The 16,805-nt window shown below is 37.5% G+C and overlaps 2 protein-coding genes and 1 long non-coding RNA gene across 3 annotated transcripts in view; 2 read left to right on the top strand and 1 right to left on the bottom strand.

The window, feature by feature from the left end:
- LOC123869315 (gamma-aminobutyric acid type B receptor subunit 2) overlaps window positions 1-16,805 on the top strand; it is a 97,986-nt gene that overhangs the window by 13,214 nt on the left and 67,967 nt on the right. The gene's annotated exons all lie outside the window — the stretch shown is intronic.
- On the bottom strand, window positions 7,620-12,273 carry LOC123869320. The gene is made up of 3 exons (XR_006796863.1): window positions 12,218-12,273; window positions 9,027-9,030; window positions 7,620-7,629 (listed from the first exon to the last, which is right to left on the bottom strand). It is a non-coding gene; the product is annotated as an uncharacterized LOC123869320 (long non-coding RNA).
- Window positions 12,407-13,479, top strand: LOC123869318 (F-box only protein 7). Its single transcript, XM_045912186.1, has one exon. It carries the CDS (start codon window positions 12,510-12,512, stop codon window positions 13,365-13,367), a length of 858 nt encoding a protein of 285 aa, XP_045768142.1. The 5' UTR covers window positions 12,407-12,509; the 3' UTR covers window positions 13,368-13,479.

The following is a 16,805-nucleotide window of genomic DNA, read 5'->3' as shown; positions in this document are numbered from 1 at the left end:
CAAGGGACAGATTTGATATTGATACTAATATTTGATATTAATTTTAACTTGTATCATCTACGCGTTTCTGGCAAAATAGGTTTTGACAGACATACAGACAGACAACGAAATGATTCTAAAAGTGATCCTTTTTTCCTTTTGAGACGAGGAACGCTAAAAAAATATTCACTGAACTTATTTCACCTTTGAAGTGACACAGAGCGAAAATGAAACTTATTTTTTTAACGTCTCTCTTAACTCATCTCTGATGAAACAGAATTTTTAAATTGAAAGTTACATTTTATCCCAATATTTTTCTACCTAGTCAGGTTAAGGCTATACTTAAACTAATAATAAAACTGTAATTGGATGATTCCTGTACAATAAATAAATTTTGAAATTTTTCCATTGGAGAAGCATTATTATTGATATAGAGCCCAAAACAGTATTTTTGTCTGTATGTCTAAAACCCTTCTAATAAAATAAAACTCCTGACACAAAAACCTCTATAAGAAAACTAGAAAAGAGCTGATAACTTTCAAACGGGTAAACCGATTTTCTTCGATTATAGCTAAGAACACTCTCGATCAAGCCACCTTTCAAACAAAACAAAACTAAATTAAAATCGGTTCATTCGTTTAGGAGCTACGATGCCACAGACAGATACACACGTCAAACTTATAACACTTTTTGAGTCGGGGGTTAGTAATACAACTACCAAACTGACTTGGCTGTTTGACGTGGTGCTAAATGTTTTAATAATAATATTTGTAGTGTATTGTTTCTACTTAATAATAATAATTGATTCATTAGTTTTAGGCATAGTACCTACCTACTATGTACATGAACACCAACATTTGTTTAATTAAAGTAAACATAGTGGTTGTTTAGTCATGTTTATTTGTGCTCGAATTTGATATTGCTCAGTTTAAGGTTTACTTGTATTATATAAAACGCAGCGTAAATACATACAGTAAGACGATCTCAGGCTCTAATTTTTCGGAGTTATTATGTACGTTTTAAGCAATTAAATATCACTTGCTTTAACTGTGAAGGAAAACTCAAACAATAATCAACTATATAATTGGTAATGCAAAAGCGATATTTCTGCTATCCGTACCAGCTTCTTACAAGCACGAACTTTTGTCATTAATACTTCTGTCTAAAATTTTTATACCTCACGACATCGTTTTCTAAACAGAAAAAGCTGCAATCCACGTTGATCTATTTGTTAATTCACATAATACTTCTTAACTATTTGGTAGTATTTAGTGCGGTTTTCTCCATTATTTTGGTTATGATTAAGTTTTTTTATGTAAAACACATTCACATGATTTTACATACTTCTCCAGTTATGATGGTTTGCCGTTGCTCATTAGACTATGACAGCCTATAACTAAGATGAAACTGATTCATTTTGATTGACTCAACAACGCCCAGCCTTTGCACCTAGTAGCTAATAGCAGATAAGGTATTATTCGTTACGTAAACAAGAAATATAGGTTAGATTTTTCGAAATTCTCATGGTAGCGAAGCTGTGGAAAACTGCAGCTATTTAAAGAATAAAGAGTGCATCTGTGCTTGCGCACACACTTGTACACTGTAATAATATTATTACGAGACTGCGTAGTTAGCTAGTCTCTGTAGACTCTACTATGGCTGAAATTCGGTCAAAAGAACATTATTTTGTCATCCAAGTCTTATCGTGGTCTTATCGTACAGTATAAACGCTCCTTCACGACCGTGTACACTGAGGCAAGAAACTGAAATATATCCTCGTGGATACATTTAAAACTTTTATATTTAACTATCTCTCACTGAGTGTACTATTTTTGCGTCAGTATAAAACATAGTTCTCTAAGTTTGTACAACTAGTTACAACTTATAAGCTAAGGAACAGCTGCTGTTAACCTTGATAATAACCTTAACAAGGTTTTCTTGACGGACACGACAGACGGACAGACAAACAGACAGAAAGGCAACAAAGTGATCCTATAAGGGTTCCTTTTTTCCTTTTGAGGTACGGAACTCTAAAAGCAAAATGGGATATCGCAGCAAAAAACGATAAATTGCCTTTTTGCGTATAAGCCCTTTTGTTAGGAAACCCTCGATATTGTACAACTCAGCAAATTAACACTACAGCTTATCTAGTGGGTAACACAGACTCTCGGAGTTAACTCAAGCTATAAATAAAATATTCAGATAATAGCTTTAGCCTTTATCTTTGGCGCAGAGACGTGCCTAAGAGGGATTTTGAAAATTCATTTCCTAAGACGGTAAAATAATATCCAAATGTCAAGGGAAAATATTTGACCGAGCGAAGCAAGATCTCCGAGTCTACTTGTGTGAGTTTGGGTTTACCCGTCTGTCCGTCTGTCAGAGATTTATCTTCTGAATGGATACAATTCATAAATTAACATCATCTTGATCAACCCATCGCCGGCTCACTACTGAGCATGATTCTCCTCTCAGAATGAGAAGGGTTTGGCCATAGTCCACGATACTGGCCATTTTCGGATTAGCAGACTTCGCCCTCCTTTGAGAATATTATGGAGAACTCTCAGATATACAGGTTTTTCACCGTTAAAGCAAGTGATATTTAATTTCTTAAAAAGCACATAACTTCGAAAAGTAAGAGGTGCGTGCCCGGGATCGAACCCTCGACCCTCCGAATAGGAGACTGACGTCTTAACCACTACGCTATCACGAACGATTCATAAATAATAATAAAAAAAACACTTGGCGGTACGGCTTTACCGGTAGGGTAGCCACGGCTGAAGTCTCCCACTAGACCAGACCAAAGACAAAAAGTTAAGATGGCAATCGGGGTATGAGGCGGGGGGGGGGCCCTGTCGCGCACTATACCTACTTATTTGAATTGTACGAACGATAAAATAACTAGAAACAAGATCCTATTACGGCTTGTTTTTGATAAATGTAATACAAAACCCTTAACAACCAATTTGGAACTTTGTTCGCGACAAAGCTGGGCAAAATGTCAAAGGGCGCGTAGCAAAGTTTGGAGTTATAAAGCCTGAACACACGCCCACGCGGGGTGTACATGACACCAAACTTATTGTATGCTCTGACGTTCTTATTTTACACAGGTTCAATAAACATACAGACTTTTTACCCGACTACGGCAAAGCCAAAAGGAAGGGTTATGATTTTGGCAGGCTATGTATCCTTACAGTATCATTAATCCATTCGTTACAGGACTTTTATCAAGTATCAATTGTATTTTAATCAAAAAATCTGTAACAAAAGAGCCGATACTCTGTCGAGATTCATCTCAGATAAATGGGCGTTTTATAGTCTCTTAAACCTCCCCGCCTCTCCCCCTATTCCCTGTACGTTTCATTAAGGCCGGCACCTGCTTTATTAACCCTCATAATAAAAGCCCTTCGTATTTTTATATACGAAAATTGTTATAGCCCGAAAACAATATTTCCATATTCCAATATCCCTTGAAAAATAACCAGCCACGTGCGAGTCAGACTCGTACACGAAGGGTTCCGTTATCCGTACCATCATCATACAAGAAATAATACTATTAAAATAAAAAATTTACAAAATTCACGATTTTTGGATTTTATTTTTGCTTTACGACATTGCTACCTGCCTTTTATGATTCTAGATCAAGAGGAAGTACCACAAGGTACCTTGACTGATCTTGACAGATAAACAAACACACAACGCAGGGATCCTATGAGACTTCCTTTTTTCTCACTAGAAGTGCAGAACCCTGAAACATAGGAGTCGAAATTTTTTTCTATTTTATAGTGTTAGTATTTGAAGTCGACCTTTTGAATAGAACTTTGTCTTAACAAACAATAAGTACTTAAAGATAATCATGACATTAAGTTTAGGTAAAGGAAGTTTGTTTTCCTCTCACTTTCACCATCAAAAGAGCGGGATGATATTGCTCTCTAAGTAGCCGAACCCACGCTGTAGCCTTCTGCGTGAAAGCCTTTCAGTCGACAAATGGAATTTTAATGTGAATTAGATTCAGTAGTCTAAGAACTATTTCATCACCTTAATCATTATTAATGTGATGAAATAGTTAGTTCTGGAGGGACCTATTCCAATCCACATTAAACTGAATCCAAGTTATAGACAACAAGCTCATGCTCGCGACTTCGTCCGCGCGGATTGCACAAACTTCGAACCCCTATTTACGAACCTGCTTTAGAAGTGTATTAGCGGATACCTACGTCATAATAGCTATCTGCGTACCTTTCAGCACGATCTTTCCAGTAGTTGGATTTAACTGTGCGTTGATAGATCAATTTATCTAATAAAATAGAATATTATTGTAAATTGAACAATTGAAAAGAGCAACCGCTGAGTTTCTTGCTAGTTCTTCTCGGTAGGAACGGCATTCCGAACCAGTGGTAAATTATTTGACGATTCAAAAGCACTTGTAAAAGTTTATTTGAATAAAAATCTATTCTATTCTATTCTATTCTAATCAGTCAGTCAGTCGGCTTTGCCGAATCTTCAAAACTTATGCGGACAGCAACCCTGCAGCATCAGGCTAAAGAGTTGGATCCAGAATTTTTTGTGGGACCACCTTGCAAACTTCATATGTTGATTTAAAAAATTAAATCGGTTCAGAAATCTCGGAGAAATTGTACATATACAAGTGTAAATTAAAAATTTATAACACCCCGACAAGTGAAGGTTACAGTAACTAGAAAAGAGCTGATAACTTTCAAACGGCTGAACCGATTTTCTTGGATTATAGCTAAGAACACTCTCGATCAAACCACCTTTCAAACAAAAAAACTAAATTAAAATCGGTTCATTAGTTTAGGAGCTACGATGCCACAGACAGATACACAGATACACAGATACTCACGTCAAACTTGTAACACCCCTCTTTTTGGGTCGGGGGTTAAAAAATGGACTGATTTGAGAACCACTGCCTTTTTGAAAGTCGGTTAAAAACGGTCTCCCATTCCCAGTCTGTAAAGGACGAGTCTACCTTTTTAATACAATTTTGTACCCATCACAGGAAATATGATTGATAGCTTTTACATTCTGTCCTGTTTCATGTGACTAATAAATCGGATTTTTTTAAATTCTACTTCAATACTATACTCTGCAGGTTTTAATTCGATTTTTTTTTACATAATTGTGTGGATTTAACTTGCAGCTCGCTCTAGCAATGTGCGGGACTGCAATTACTGGTAGTATACAATGGCAAAATATTATCTCAAATTGAGTCTTTGAAAACACCAATCGCCGAGTTTCTTGGTGGTTCTTTTCGGTAAGAAAGTCATTCCGAACCAGTCATAGATGCATTTGATAGTTCAAAAGTACTTGCAAAAGTTAATATGAATAAAAGATCTTTCTATATTTTCTATTCCATAAAATAATAGCCGATGAGTCCATCGATTTTGGAGCGCCTGGATGAGACACAATAATCGTCTATTCAAAAAACAGGAAACAAAAAACAATAGGAAAATAATTATCGAAGTAAATCTTTATCGCAATCGATTTGGATTTACTAAAACCTGCTGACGCCATTTTTCTTATACCAAATTTAAATAAAAATCAACTTTACACCAAGGTTTTATATTCCAAAATTCTTTACAACACTAGTGCGATAAAATAGGCCGGGGTTATACAGAAGTGTGCTTGTGTGGTAAGTGGTTATTCGAGGGTCAAATCTTTGTTGGAAGCACCGGTTTTTCGTTTATCGCAGCTCATGTTATAAGGTGCTTGAAATCGCGCGCTGAAGACTTTTTTTATTGGGAAATTTACTTCTATTGTTATCCTAGAGTTTATTTTTCAGATATTTCAGTTCAAGTTTTCGTTATACTGTCTATTACATCTTGTATAGAAGCAGGCGTTGCTTTGCTGAAGTCCGTGATATACAAAGAATCAAAAGCTTAATCACACTAATATTATAAAGGGGAAAGTTTGTGTGTATGTGTGTATGTGGGTGTGTATGTTTGGTACTCCATCACGCAAAAACTACTGAACGGATTGGGCTGATATTTAGAATACATATAGATTATACTCTGGATTAGCACATAGGCTACTTTTTATCCCGGAAAATTAAAGAGTTCCCACGTGTTTTTTAAAAACCTACATCCACGCGAACAAAGTCGCGGGCATCAGCTAGTTTTCTATAATCCACTACAAATTCCGCTTTGTTTTTAGCGGGCAACAAATTATGCTTTTGATTGTTAGACTATTACATCGACATTGTTCGTTTGAATTTTTCGTATAGTATGGAATATAGATGATGTGGCGAGCTTGCATCCGAGAGCGCGACGTTAGCCGATCATCCACTAGGACCTAGATGGACAGATTCAAGGACCCTGAAATATTAACGCCCTTATAATCGATAAAAAAAGCTCCACTCCACTCCACTCCATCCGTATGCGTCGACAATCACACATGCTTTTCTTTAAATTCAGATACAATATAGCTCTTGACTGCAATCTCATCTGGTGGTTTCGTTTTATATTTTGTATCGAATTCTTCATTTATTTTTATTAAACTAACCGAAAATAAATGACATTATTTCTGCTACATTAAGGACTACAAAAACCACTGGTTGTAAGTAACGATATATACCTATATAGTCCAAGATGGAAGCAGGGTTTTTGTAACAAACTCTTATAAATAGATATATTCCTTTGGTTTCTATACCGCATCGTACAGATTTTTGAATTATTAGATTCGGTAGGGTGGTAAATAGCCACGGCCTCTCACCACCAGACCACACCACCGGACCACACCAGAGAAAATATTGAAATTATAAAATTCCAAATTTCCCCGGCCGGGAATCGAACCCGGGACCTCCCACTAATAAGACCGCACCACTTACCACTATGCCAGGAGGTCGGCAAAAATGTTATGTTAGTTAACTTGAAAAGTTACACTAAAGCCAATGTTTATTTTCAACCCGAGTAAATTGAAATTCCCTGAAGTGACGGAATCAGGTCCTTTATCTGCGCGTTCCGGGTAGGGTAGCCACGTTGAAAAATGGAAAAGGAGAGCAGATTACTGCTACTTTCCAAAAAATAAGCCTATCAGAAAAAAGACATAAGTAAAATAATCGGTTTATAGCGGCAGTAAAAATACATATTCTGTGTAAATTTCAACTCGCTACCTATTACCGTTCACAAAATACAGCCCGCCAACAGATTTCTGGTCTGCTGGGAGGCTTCGGCCGTTGCTAATTACCACCCTACCATCAAAGCCGTGCCGCCAAGCAATTTAGCGTTCCGGTAAGATGTATCTATGGATATTCGTATAGAAACCAATGGAGTATGGGTTTAATGAAAACTACCACATCCCTTCCAGGTTAACCTTTCTCCATCCTAAACTGCATCATCACTTACCACCAGGTGAGATTGAGGGAATACGGGACGAAAATTTGTGGAAAGAAGGACTTGTCCTCCATTTGTCCATATCATATGGCAGCCCTACTTCTGAATAGCAAATTGATTCCCTCAAGTCCTCTGACGCACATTATCTCGGTGACGCGCGTCAATTGCCATCATTTGCATGTTTCCCACTCTCTAACTGACTTTTTACATAAGACTTATTTTTCTGAAGGGCTTTTTATGAAATATCTACTTTCCCGCCGAACAGCTGTCTATTAATATTATTACAAGTTTGATATCCATACTAATATTATAAATGCGAAAGTGTGTCTGTCTGTCTATCTGTCTGTCTGCTAGCTTTTCACGGCCCAACAGTTTAACAAATTTTGATGAAATTTGGTACAGTGTTAGCTTACAACCCGGGGAAGGACACGGCTTCTTTTTTCCCAAAAAATCAAAGAGTTTCCATGGTAGGTATTCTTAAAATCCCACCTGTTTAACTGACGTATAGGTATGAAAGGCACAGAGGTAGCTTGCGTCCCGGAAATTGAGATCGGTAATTTTTTATCCCGGGAAATTAAAGAGTTCCCACTGGATTAAAATAAACTAAATCCACACAGACGAAGTCGCGGGTTGTTCATCATCTAGTTGAAAACAAGTAGATCTTGTCGAATATAAGCGGGTTTATATTCGACAATTCAATCGGCCGTGTTTGTCAACCAATCGAGCAATGTATCACAAACATCAGTTCCGTGACCCGAATGTAGCGATAACGTGATTTATGCTAATTTAGGGCATTAGCATCCGATGCAATCTTAGCCGAAATGTGATCACCTCCCACCTAACTAAACACTGCATAATCAAATTGTTACTTTGTACCTGTAGGACATTGCCTACCTATCTCTATGGACAACAATCGGTAGTAACGCATGCCGAACCAGTGCATGGTAAAAAGTAAATTATTTTTAGGGTTCCGTAAAGGAAAAACGGAACCCTTATGGGATCACTTTGTTGTCTGTCTGTCTGTCCGTCCGTCGTGTCTGTCAAGAAACCTATAGGGTACTTCCCGTTGACCTAGAATCATGAAATTTGGCAGGTAGGTAGGTCTTATAGCACAAGTACAGGAATAAATCTGAGAACCGTGAATTTGGGGTTACATCATTTAAAAAAAAATGTGTTTCAATTTTCAAAGTAAGATAACTATACCAAGTGGCGTATCATATGAAAGGGCTTTACGTATTCATTCTAAAACAGATTTTTATTTATTTTTATGTATGATAGTTTTTGATTTATCGTACAAAATGTTGGAAAAAATACCCGAGTACGGAACCCTAAGTGCGCGAGTCAGACTCGCACTTAGCCGGTTTTTGTATAGAAGCAGGGGTTACTTTGCGGAAGTCCATGATATACAAAAAAAAAGCTTAATTTGCTATATTCCGTTAAAAAAGGCAAATCTGTATGGTACATCGTACAGCATACGACATGCACCACCCGCCCTCCCACGGCTATGCATACAGGAAAAGCCAGCTACCAAGCAAGTAGACTTTGCTATTGTGCGCTGTAAGGTCTACTGAGGATGCTCCGGTGTCGAAACGAAACGTGCGTGGAGTGTGTTCTGGCGAATTTGTATGGTGTTGGTCTTACTACAAAGAATATTTAATTTAAGTACAATAAAAATTAATAAATAGTACGTTTTGTTACACCCCTTAAATGTAAGCCAGGGTGCTGACCCAGCAGCGACTCGATCTTGACCAGGTGTCGGATCCGGTGGATGCAGTCAGTCCGGTCTAACAACTCAAAGAGGTTGCACATCTCTTAAAATTTCCATGTAATTCCAAGTCTTTTTCCAAGTGTATTAAAAATCTGTAATCTTATTCTGTGTAAAACAAATTTTTTTAAAAACCCTTTCGGATTTTCCATTGTAACAGTTTGAATACGTTCTTTGCGACCTCTACATTCTGTGCACCTTAAAAATGGAAATAAAATAGCAGATATTTTTAAACTAAACCACAAATTTCCAAGCAAATAAAGCCAATAAATAAAAGCTCGTTAGCCCCAATCGATGGCTATCTAATTGAATTGCTGACACAATTTTTCTTAACTAGCCTTGTGAATTTTCAGGCTCTACGGAAAATGAACTTTAAACTGTAGATGTTATAATTCAAAATTGATTGCGATATTTGGAACTGATAAAATAGGCCGTGGCTACATAAGGGCGTACTTGAGTGTTGAATCGAGGGTCAAATCTTTATACGAAGTATTTTTCGTTTATATCGTATCTCATCTGAGGTGTATCTGAAGTTCTCGCTGCCTTCAATGGAGTAGTTTTTATCGGGATATAAATCTAGACTACCAGATACAAAGGAGATAAAGTTTGAAACACAAATTAAATCCCGACTACGACTCTTTTCAGTTTCTTCCCGTTCGTTTCCGTCTTTTCGTTAACTTTGCGTTCGTTCGCTTTTATTATTGAGGTCCTCTTTATAGTAATACTAGATGATGCCCACGACTTCGTCTGCGTGGATTTATGTCCTTTAAAAATCCCGTGGGAACTCTTTGATTTTCCGGGATAAAAAGTTGCCTATATCAATTTCCGGGATTCAAGCTATCACTGTACTTACCAAATTTCATATAAATTGGTCAAGCGGATGGGCCTTTAAGAATCCCGTGGGAGCTCTTTGATTTTCCGGAATAAAAAGTAGCCTATGTCCTTCCCCAGGATGTAGGTAAGCTAATTCTGTGCCAAATGTCATCAAAATTAGTTACACTGTTGGGCCGTGAAATGCTAGCAGACAGATAGACAGACATACTTTCGCATTTATAATATTAGTACAGTAAAGTATGGATGGATTACTGTAGCTAGGCATACGCTTGATCACAATCAAGAAAGTAAGGATGCGGCCCAAGATGGGACGTGTTTGTTTAGAAGATTTCTATTCACTCTTGCTTTAAATAAACGAATGGCAATTGGCAGGTAACAGATCACGGAAGACGAAAAATGTACTAAAACTTAGCCATGCGTATGAGGAATGATGACGCAAAACATCTAGTGCGTGTATGGAGTCTCGACGACGTAAGGATAGCCACCCGACATCTTGTGGTACGATGGTAAAAGGGTAAAGGACAACAAAATGATGGTATAAGAGTTTTGTATTTCCTTTTGAGGTACGGAACTCTAAAAGCACGCCAAAGAGCAAGTAGGTAGAACCGCGAGGTTGTTGGGCCATGGGAGATGGGGGTTGATCACCGCTGCATACATCTCTGGTGGTAAAGCAGCCTAACACTTGCATTATTATTTGGCACCATCTGTTCATGATTGCTCGTTGGAATGATTGCCGAACGCACTCATGTTTAATGATCTGCCATTTACTAATGTGATATAGGCAGTCAACCAATTTATAATTATGCTGGTTTCTATAATTTTATTTTTATTGTATTTTATTTATTTAAATAAAATAAATAAAACCAATGCTGTATAGGTATTCTACATTGTTTTGCACAATTTTTAACACCTAACCGCATTTGCCGCAATTTTTTCATTACTAAAAATGCGGCAGTTGTAAGCAACCCCGCAGAAATAAAAGATAACTTTTCAAAAATAAAATGACAATATTATAAATTCGAAATCCGTAAGCGATAGTGCCTAGTGGTTAGAACGGCCGGCTCCTACTCGGAAGTCGGGGGTTCGATCCCGGGCACGCACCTCTAACTTTTAGGTATATGCGACAACGAATAGCACGACAATGAATGATAAAAAGATTTTTGGAGCTATGTGCATTGTAAGCAAATAAGTATCACTGGTGAAGGAAAACATCGTGAGGAAACCTGCATGCGTGAGAGTTCTCCATGTTCTCAAAGGTGTGTGAAGTCTGCCAATCCGCATTGGGCCCGCGTGGCAGACTATGGGCTAAACCCTTCTCACTCTGAGTAGAGACCCGTGCTTAGTAGTGGGCTGGCAATAGGTTGATCATCAAATCAGAAAATGTGTCCCTATCCCCTAAGCCAATTTTGATGAAATCTGATTTATTTTGATGATTTGATGCATTTTGATGGTACTATGTGTGTACCTAATCGACTTATTGATTTAGGTCACTGCAACTGATAACAGTTTAGATGCTCGATATCTTAAGTGTGGGATAATCCGGTGGTCATGTCCTATCAGCACATTACGTGCCCTATCATCGCCTAACCGGCCATTAAGCTTGACACATTACAGATAACGAATTTGTGATCAGCTGAAATTTTGCTTGAGGTATCACAGACGACCGTATTATAGTCAGTCGGTTGGAAGAATTTTTTCAACCTGACCGAAATGGCCAAGAAAAAAATCCGAATTCCAGAGACTAGACTTAGATTTTTGAAAACCCCGTCCCATAGGAAATGTTTGGTTTTCCCGGGATAGTAAATTAATCATACGAATACATCCTTTAATACGTTTCCAGGATACAAGCCATTGATCGCGACAGATCGACATGACAATCGGAGTACGAGGTAAGTCGTGCAGGGGGAGGGGCATTTTGATGTTGATTAAGATCAATAAAATATTACTTAAATAAAAAGGTGCTAATAATTTTCTTCTTCTTCTTATCACACTTAATATTATAAAGGCGAAAGTTTGTATGTGTGTGTGTGTGTGTGTATGTTTGTTACTCCTTAACGCAAAAACCACTGCACGGATTTGGCTGAAATTCAGAATGGAGATAGAAATTATCCTGGATTAGCACATAGGCTACTTTTCATCCCGGAAAATCAAAGAGTTCCCACGGGATTTTGAAAAACCTAAATCCACGCGGACGAAGTCGCGGGCATCAGCTAGTATCGTATAATAGCTTTTAGTCGTGGGTAATTGGGTAATGATTTTACTGTCATTTTGTTGTGTGCCAAAAAAATACGGTATGTGATGTCACCTCACTAGAAAATTGCCATCTCGACCTGTCACGAACAATATCTCTGTACTAAATTCTTAGATTAATGACCTTTAATCATCTGTGGAGTCTGTGGAATGAATTATCTACGATGATCATGACTACATCTTAGGAAATTATCATTATCTATCGTCTGTCAGTGCCAACTGTCAACAATCGAAGTCGATGTAATTCATTGTTCCGAGATGTAAACAACCTCAAATACAATAATAAATTGTACAAATCCATTCTTTTATCGTGCAGCGTATCATGCCCCACAATGAATTTGGCGTTGGCTGAAAGTACCCAAGAGAAAGTTCCATCTCTTCTTGAAGATATTTTAAAACGAATTCGGACTGACGAGAAATCGACTAATTTAGAACAAGCAGATATTTTTCTTGTTTTACTTATTGTTTTACTGTGGGAAAATGGTTTTTTCCTGATGGTCGATAGCAAAATAGAGTCCCAATGTTTACAACTAATTGATAACAAATATTTATCCAAATGGAAAATCTCTACAGGGGTTTATGAGTTAACATTTGTGCTGGGTGGTTTTAGTGGCACTTCAATTAAATTAGTGGTATGCCCACTCGGAACTTCTAATCTGATAACTGCGGTTATTACTCATAGTGACATTAATCCAGAAACATATTCAGTATGTATCCCTATGAGCCGTTATATAGTGGACATGGAGGCTTCAACCGTTCCAATGATGTTTCACGACTTAAAACATCTATCGGACACATTTAAAACCAGAATTATTAACCCACTAAAAAGCACATTACTGAACTATTATGGTTATCCCAGTCCAAGTTTGGTGGGCTTACCTGAAGAACTCATATTCACAATATTGTTGTACTTACCTGTACCTGACATCATAAGTATTGCCAGAACATGTACAAAATTAAGTTTATTACTAAATAATGAATGTTTTTGGCATAAATTGTTTCTAAGGGATTTCTCTAATACGGTATTGAAAGATTGTCAAGACTGGAAAACTTTATATAGAAGAATGTACACCATGCATCAAGAATCATTACATAAAGCGAGGAGATTAGGAGGTACTTTGCACGATTTAATGGATGTTGCTGATTATACGTCTTATATTGATAATCCTATGTGGGATGATATTACTTAATTTATTGCTTGTTAAGTTTTGATTATGGTTTTGTTATTTGTCCAATTTATACTTACATTATTCCTATATAATGATTAAAATATCTATTAATCTTGCAGTCTAAATAAACAAACATGTTTTTTATTGTTTTAGATCGTTTTAGCAATTGACGGAAAGATATACGATTTGCAATTTAATATTATAAAAATAAAATACTACTACTCCAGGTTTCGAAAATTTACTGAAATCAACGCAACGGCTGAAGTAAAAGTCTAATAAGAGCATACTAGAGACCATTTAAAAATCATTAATTATATTACCAACATTCCTTTGCCAGGAATCGAACCCGGACTCCACTGTGCCGACGATAACACGACAATGAATGATAAAAAGATTTTTGTAGCTATGTGCATTGTGAGCAATTAAGTATCACTAGTGAAGGAAAACATTGTGAGAAAACCTGTAGCCTGAGAGTTCTTCATAATGTTGTCAAAGGTGTGTGAAGTCTGCCAATCCGCACTTGGCCAGTAGAATAGAATAGAATAGATTTTTATTCAAATAAACTTCTACAAGTGCTTTTGAATCGTCAAATAATTTACCACTGGTTCGAATGCCGTTCCCACTGAGAAGAACCAGCAAAAAACTCGGCGGTTGCTCTTTTCAATTGTTCAATTTACAATAATAGTATGATAGACTATGGCCCTTAATAGACTGAATTCTGAGAGGAAGCCCGTACAAAATAGCGAGAAACCGTGAACGTTGGCAGCCAAAAATCGACATCCCTTCTACTCGTACAAAATGTTTTTCTCAACGTTTCTGATATGAAACGCTAGGGCGTGGAATGCCTTTCCGGTGTCTGTGTTTCCTGCCAAGTATGACTATTGAATACCGCCAAGGCAGGAGTGAATAGGCATCTTCTAGGCAAGCGCGCTCCAACCTACACCTCATTATTGCTCTTTGTTAGGCACGATTGTCGTCAAGCGCAAGCCTAGACAAAGACACCGCAATTAAAAAACCGATCAACCGAGTCGGACACGAAGGGTAGCATCACACAAGATACACGCACCTAAAAATGTTATTTAGAATACTTACTTCAAGTTAATGTGATTTAGTAATTTAATTTTTTCGTGAACACATTTTAATTTATTTTTTGTGAAGTAAACGCAAATTCACGGTTTTTGGATTTTTACCCTCGACCCAAGAAGAGGGGTGTTCTAAGTTTGACGTGTGTATCTGTGTATCTGTCTGTGGCATCGTAGGTCCTAAGCTAGTGAACCGATTTTAATTTAGTTTTTTTTTTGTTTGAAAAGTAGCTTGCTCGAGAGTGTTCTTAGCTATAATCCAATAAGAAAATCGGTTCAGCCGTTTGAAAGTTATCAGCTCTTTTCTAATTACTGTAACCTTCACTTGTCGGGGGTGTTATAAATTTTTAATTTACACTTGTTTACTTGTGCTGTAAGACCTACCTACCTGCCAAACATGATTCTAGGTCAACCTACCCTATAGGTTTTCTTGACAGATAGACAATAAAGTGATCTTATAAGGGTTCTTTTTTACATTTTGAGGTATGAAGTTTCCTGAAAAATATAAAAAAATTGTCAGCGCTTGCCTGAACATTTTCACGATTAGGTGCATCGACATTTGATTTTTCGCTCAAAGCCTTTACAATTTTCAGCGTGTCCGCCCCAGGCGGAAGCTTGTTTCCCTTTTAATAAAATCATATTATTGTTTCTCTTGTGCTTCCATTTTCCACCTTACGCGTGAAGTGAATCTAATTTACTAGACTGATTGTTTCAATTCACGGATCAACATCTTACTTATTTAATATTGACTATGTCCGCGTGAACTACACTTTGGTATATCTATTTTAGCCCCAAGGGGGTAAATTTTGGAAAAATCTTTTCTTAGCGGATGTCTTCGTCATAATAGCTATGTGCATTCCAAACAGCCTATCCGTCCTATAGTTTGAGCTGTGCGTTGATAGATCAGTCAGTCAGTCAGTCAGGATTTTGTTTTATATACCTTTGCCTATATAGAGTTTTATAATACTTTTGGATGTAAGTACTATAGAGTCATAAAGTTGTAAATACCTGACCTTAATAAATAATACGGGGTTACCGCATCCTGCTGTGATTTATTTATTTTCCCGCCAAAATATTACTCGTGGGAAGGATGCGGCCGTGAATTACAGAGCAGCTTTGATTACATGACACCCGACACCGCAGAAATATAGCTGACATTCCTGTTTGTTACGTAAATATTGTATTTTGTGGAAAGAAAAATGGTTGTGTGATGATGATAACAATGCGCGAACGCACCTACCTATACGTTCGCGCATCGTTAATCAGATTGGGTTAGAACTTTGTACAGTTCTTATTGGCACTTGCTCCAGGAGCTGTCTGGCAACCTAAACCTATGCACATTTTCTAATGATTTCCTACTGAAAAGCTCTACAAAATCAAAGTCAAAGTAATTTTTTTATTCCATAAACTTCTACAAGTGCTTTTGAATCGTCAAATGCATCTACCACTGGTTCGGAATGCCCTACTTTACGAGTGTACAGCTAATTACAGGATATTAACTGACGAATAGAACCTTAATCAAGCGACAATTAGAAGTTAGTCCGTTGAAGTACAATTTAGTTCTGAAGTGACAAGTTGAAACTTGAAAGCTTTGCGGGAAATTGCAACTAGAAGCCAATTTGTGGCAAGTCCTGATCGATATTTGCTAAGGCTTTACGGGCAGAGGCTTTAATTTGCTGTAAGGCTAACCACGCGTCGCGCTACCACAGAAACTTTTGTTACAAATTGCCTCTTGATAACATTGCGCTTTTCAATACTCGACGGCCTGCCTGGCGTAGTGGTAAGCGCTGTGGTGTTATTAGTGGGAGGTCCCGGGTTCAATTCCCAGCAGGGGTTTGGAATTTTATAATTTCAAAAATTCTGGTCTGGTCTGGTCTGGTAGTTACCACTATAGTATATTATAATGTTATGCGAGTATTCTAGGAAAGAATATTGTAGCTGTCAATTGATGTAAGCCGTCCATAATAAACCGTTGTTGCAACTCGGCGTTTTACTTCGATATATTACAGTGGCGCAGTCGAAATAATAAGTTTTTCTTCATGCCTTGCCGTGCCGCCAAGCGATTTAGCGTTCCAAGTCGATGCCGTGTATGACTGAATCAATAGGAGTATGAGTTTAATGAAAACTGCCATACCTCTTCCAGGTTAGCCCGCTTCCATCTTAGATTTCATCATCACTTACCACCAGGTGAGATTGCAGTCAAGGACTAACTTGTATCTGAATAAAAAAGATCTCCCTGACACAATGGTATCATCTACTGGATAACCAAATTAACATCACAGAGTACAGTGCCCGGCAGGAAATATTAGAAAGAGATTTCATTGAGAATTGTCTCTGTCGTTGAGTCCATCGTCTGCCATGTCTCCATCGTACTAGA

Source organism: Maniola jurtina, chromosome 11 (genome assembly GCF_905333055.1).
Source record: "Maniola jurtina chromosome 11, ilManJurt1.1, whole genome shotgun sequence".
Taxonomy (NCBI): Eukaryota; Metazoa; Arthropoda; class Insecta; order Lepidoptera; family Nymphalidae; genus Maniola; species Maniola jurtina.
This window is presented reverse-complemented; position numbering and strand designations above follow the sequence as displayed.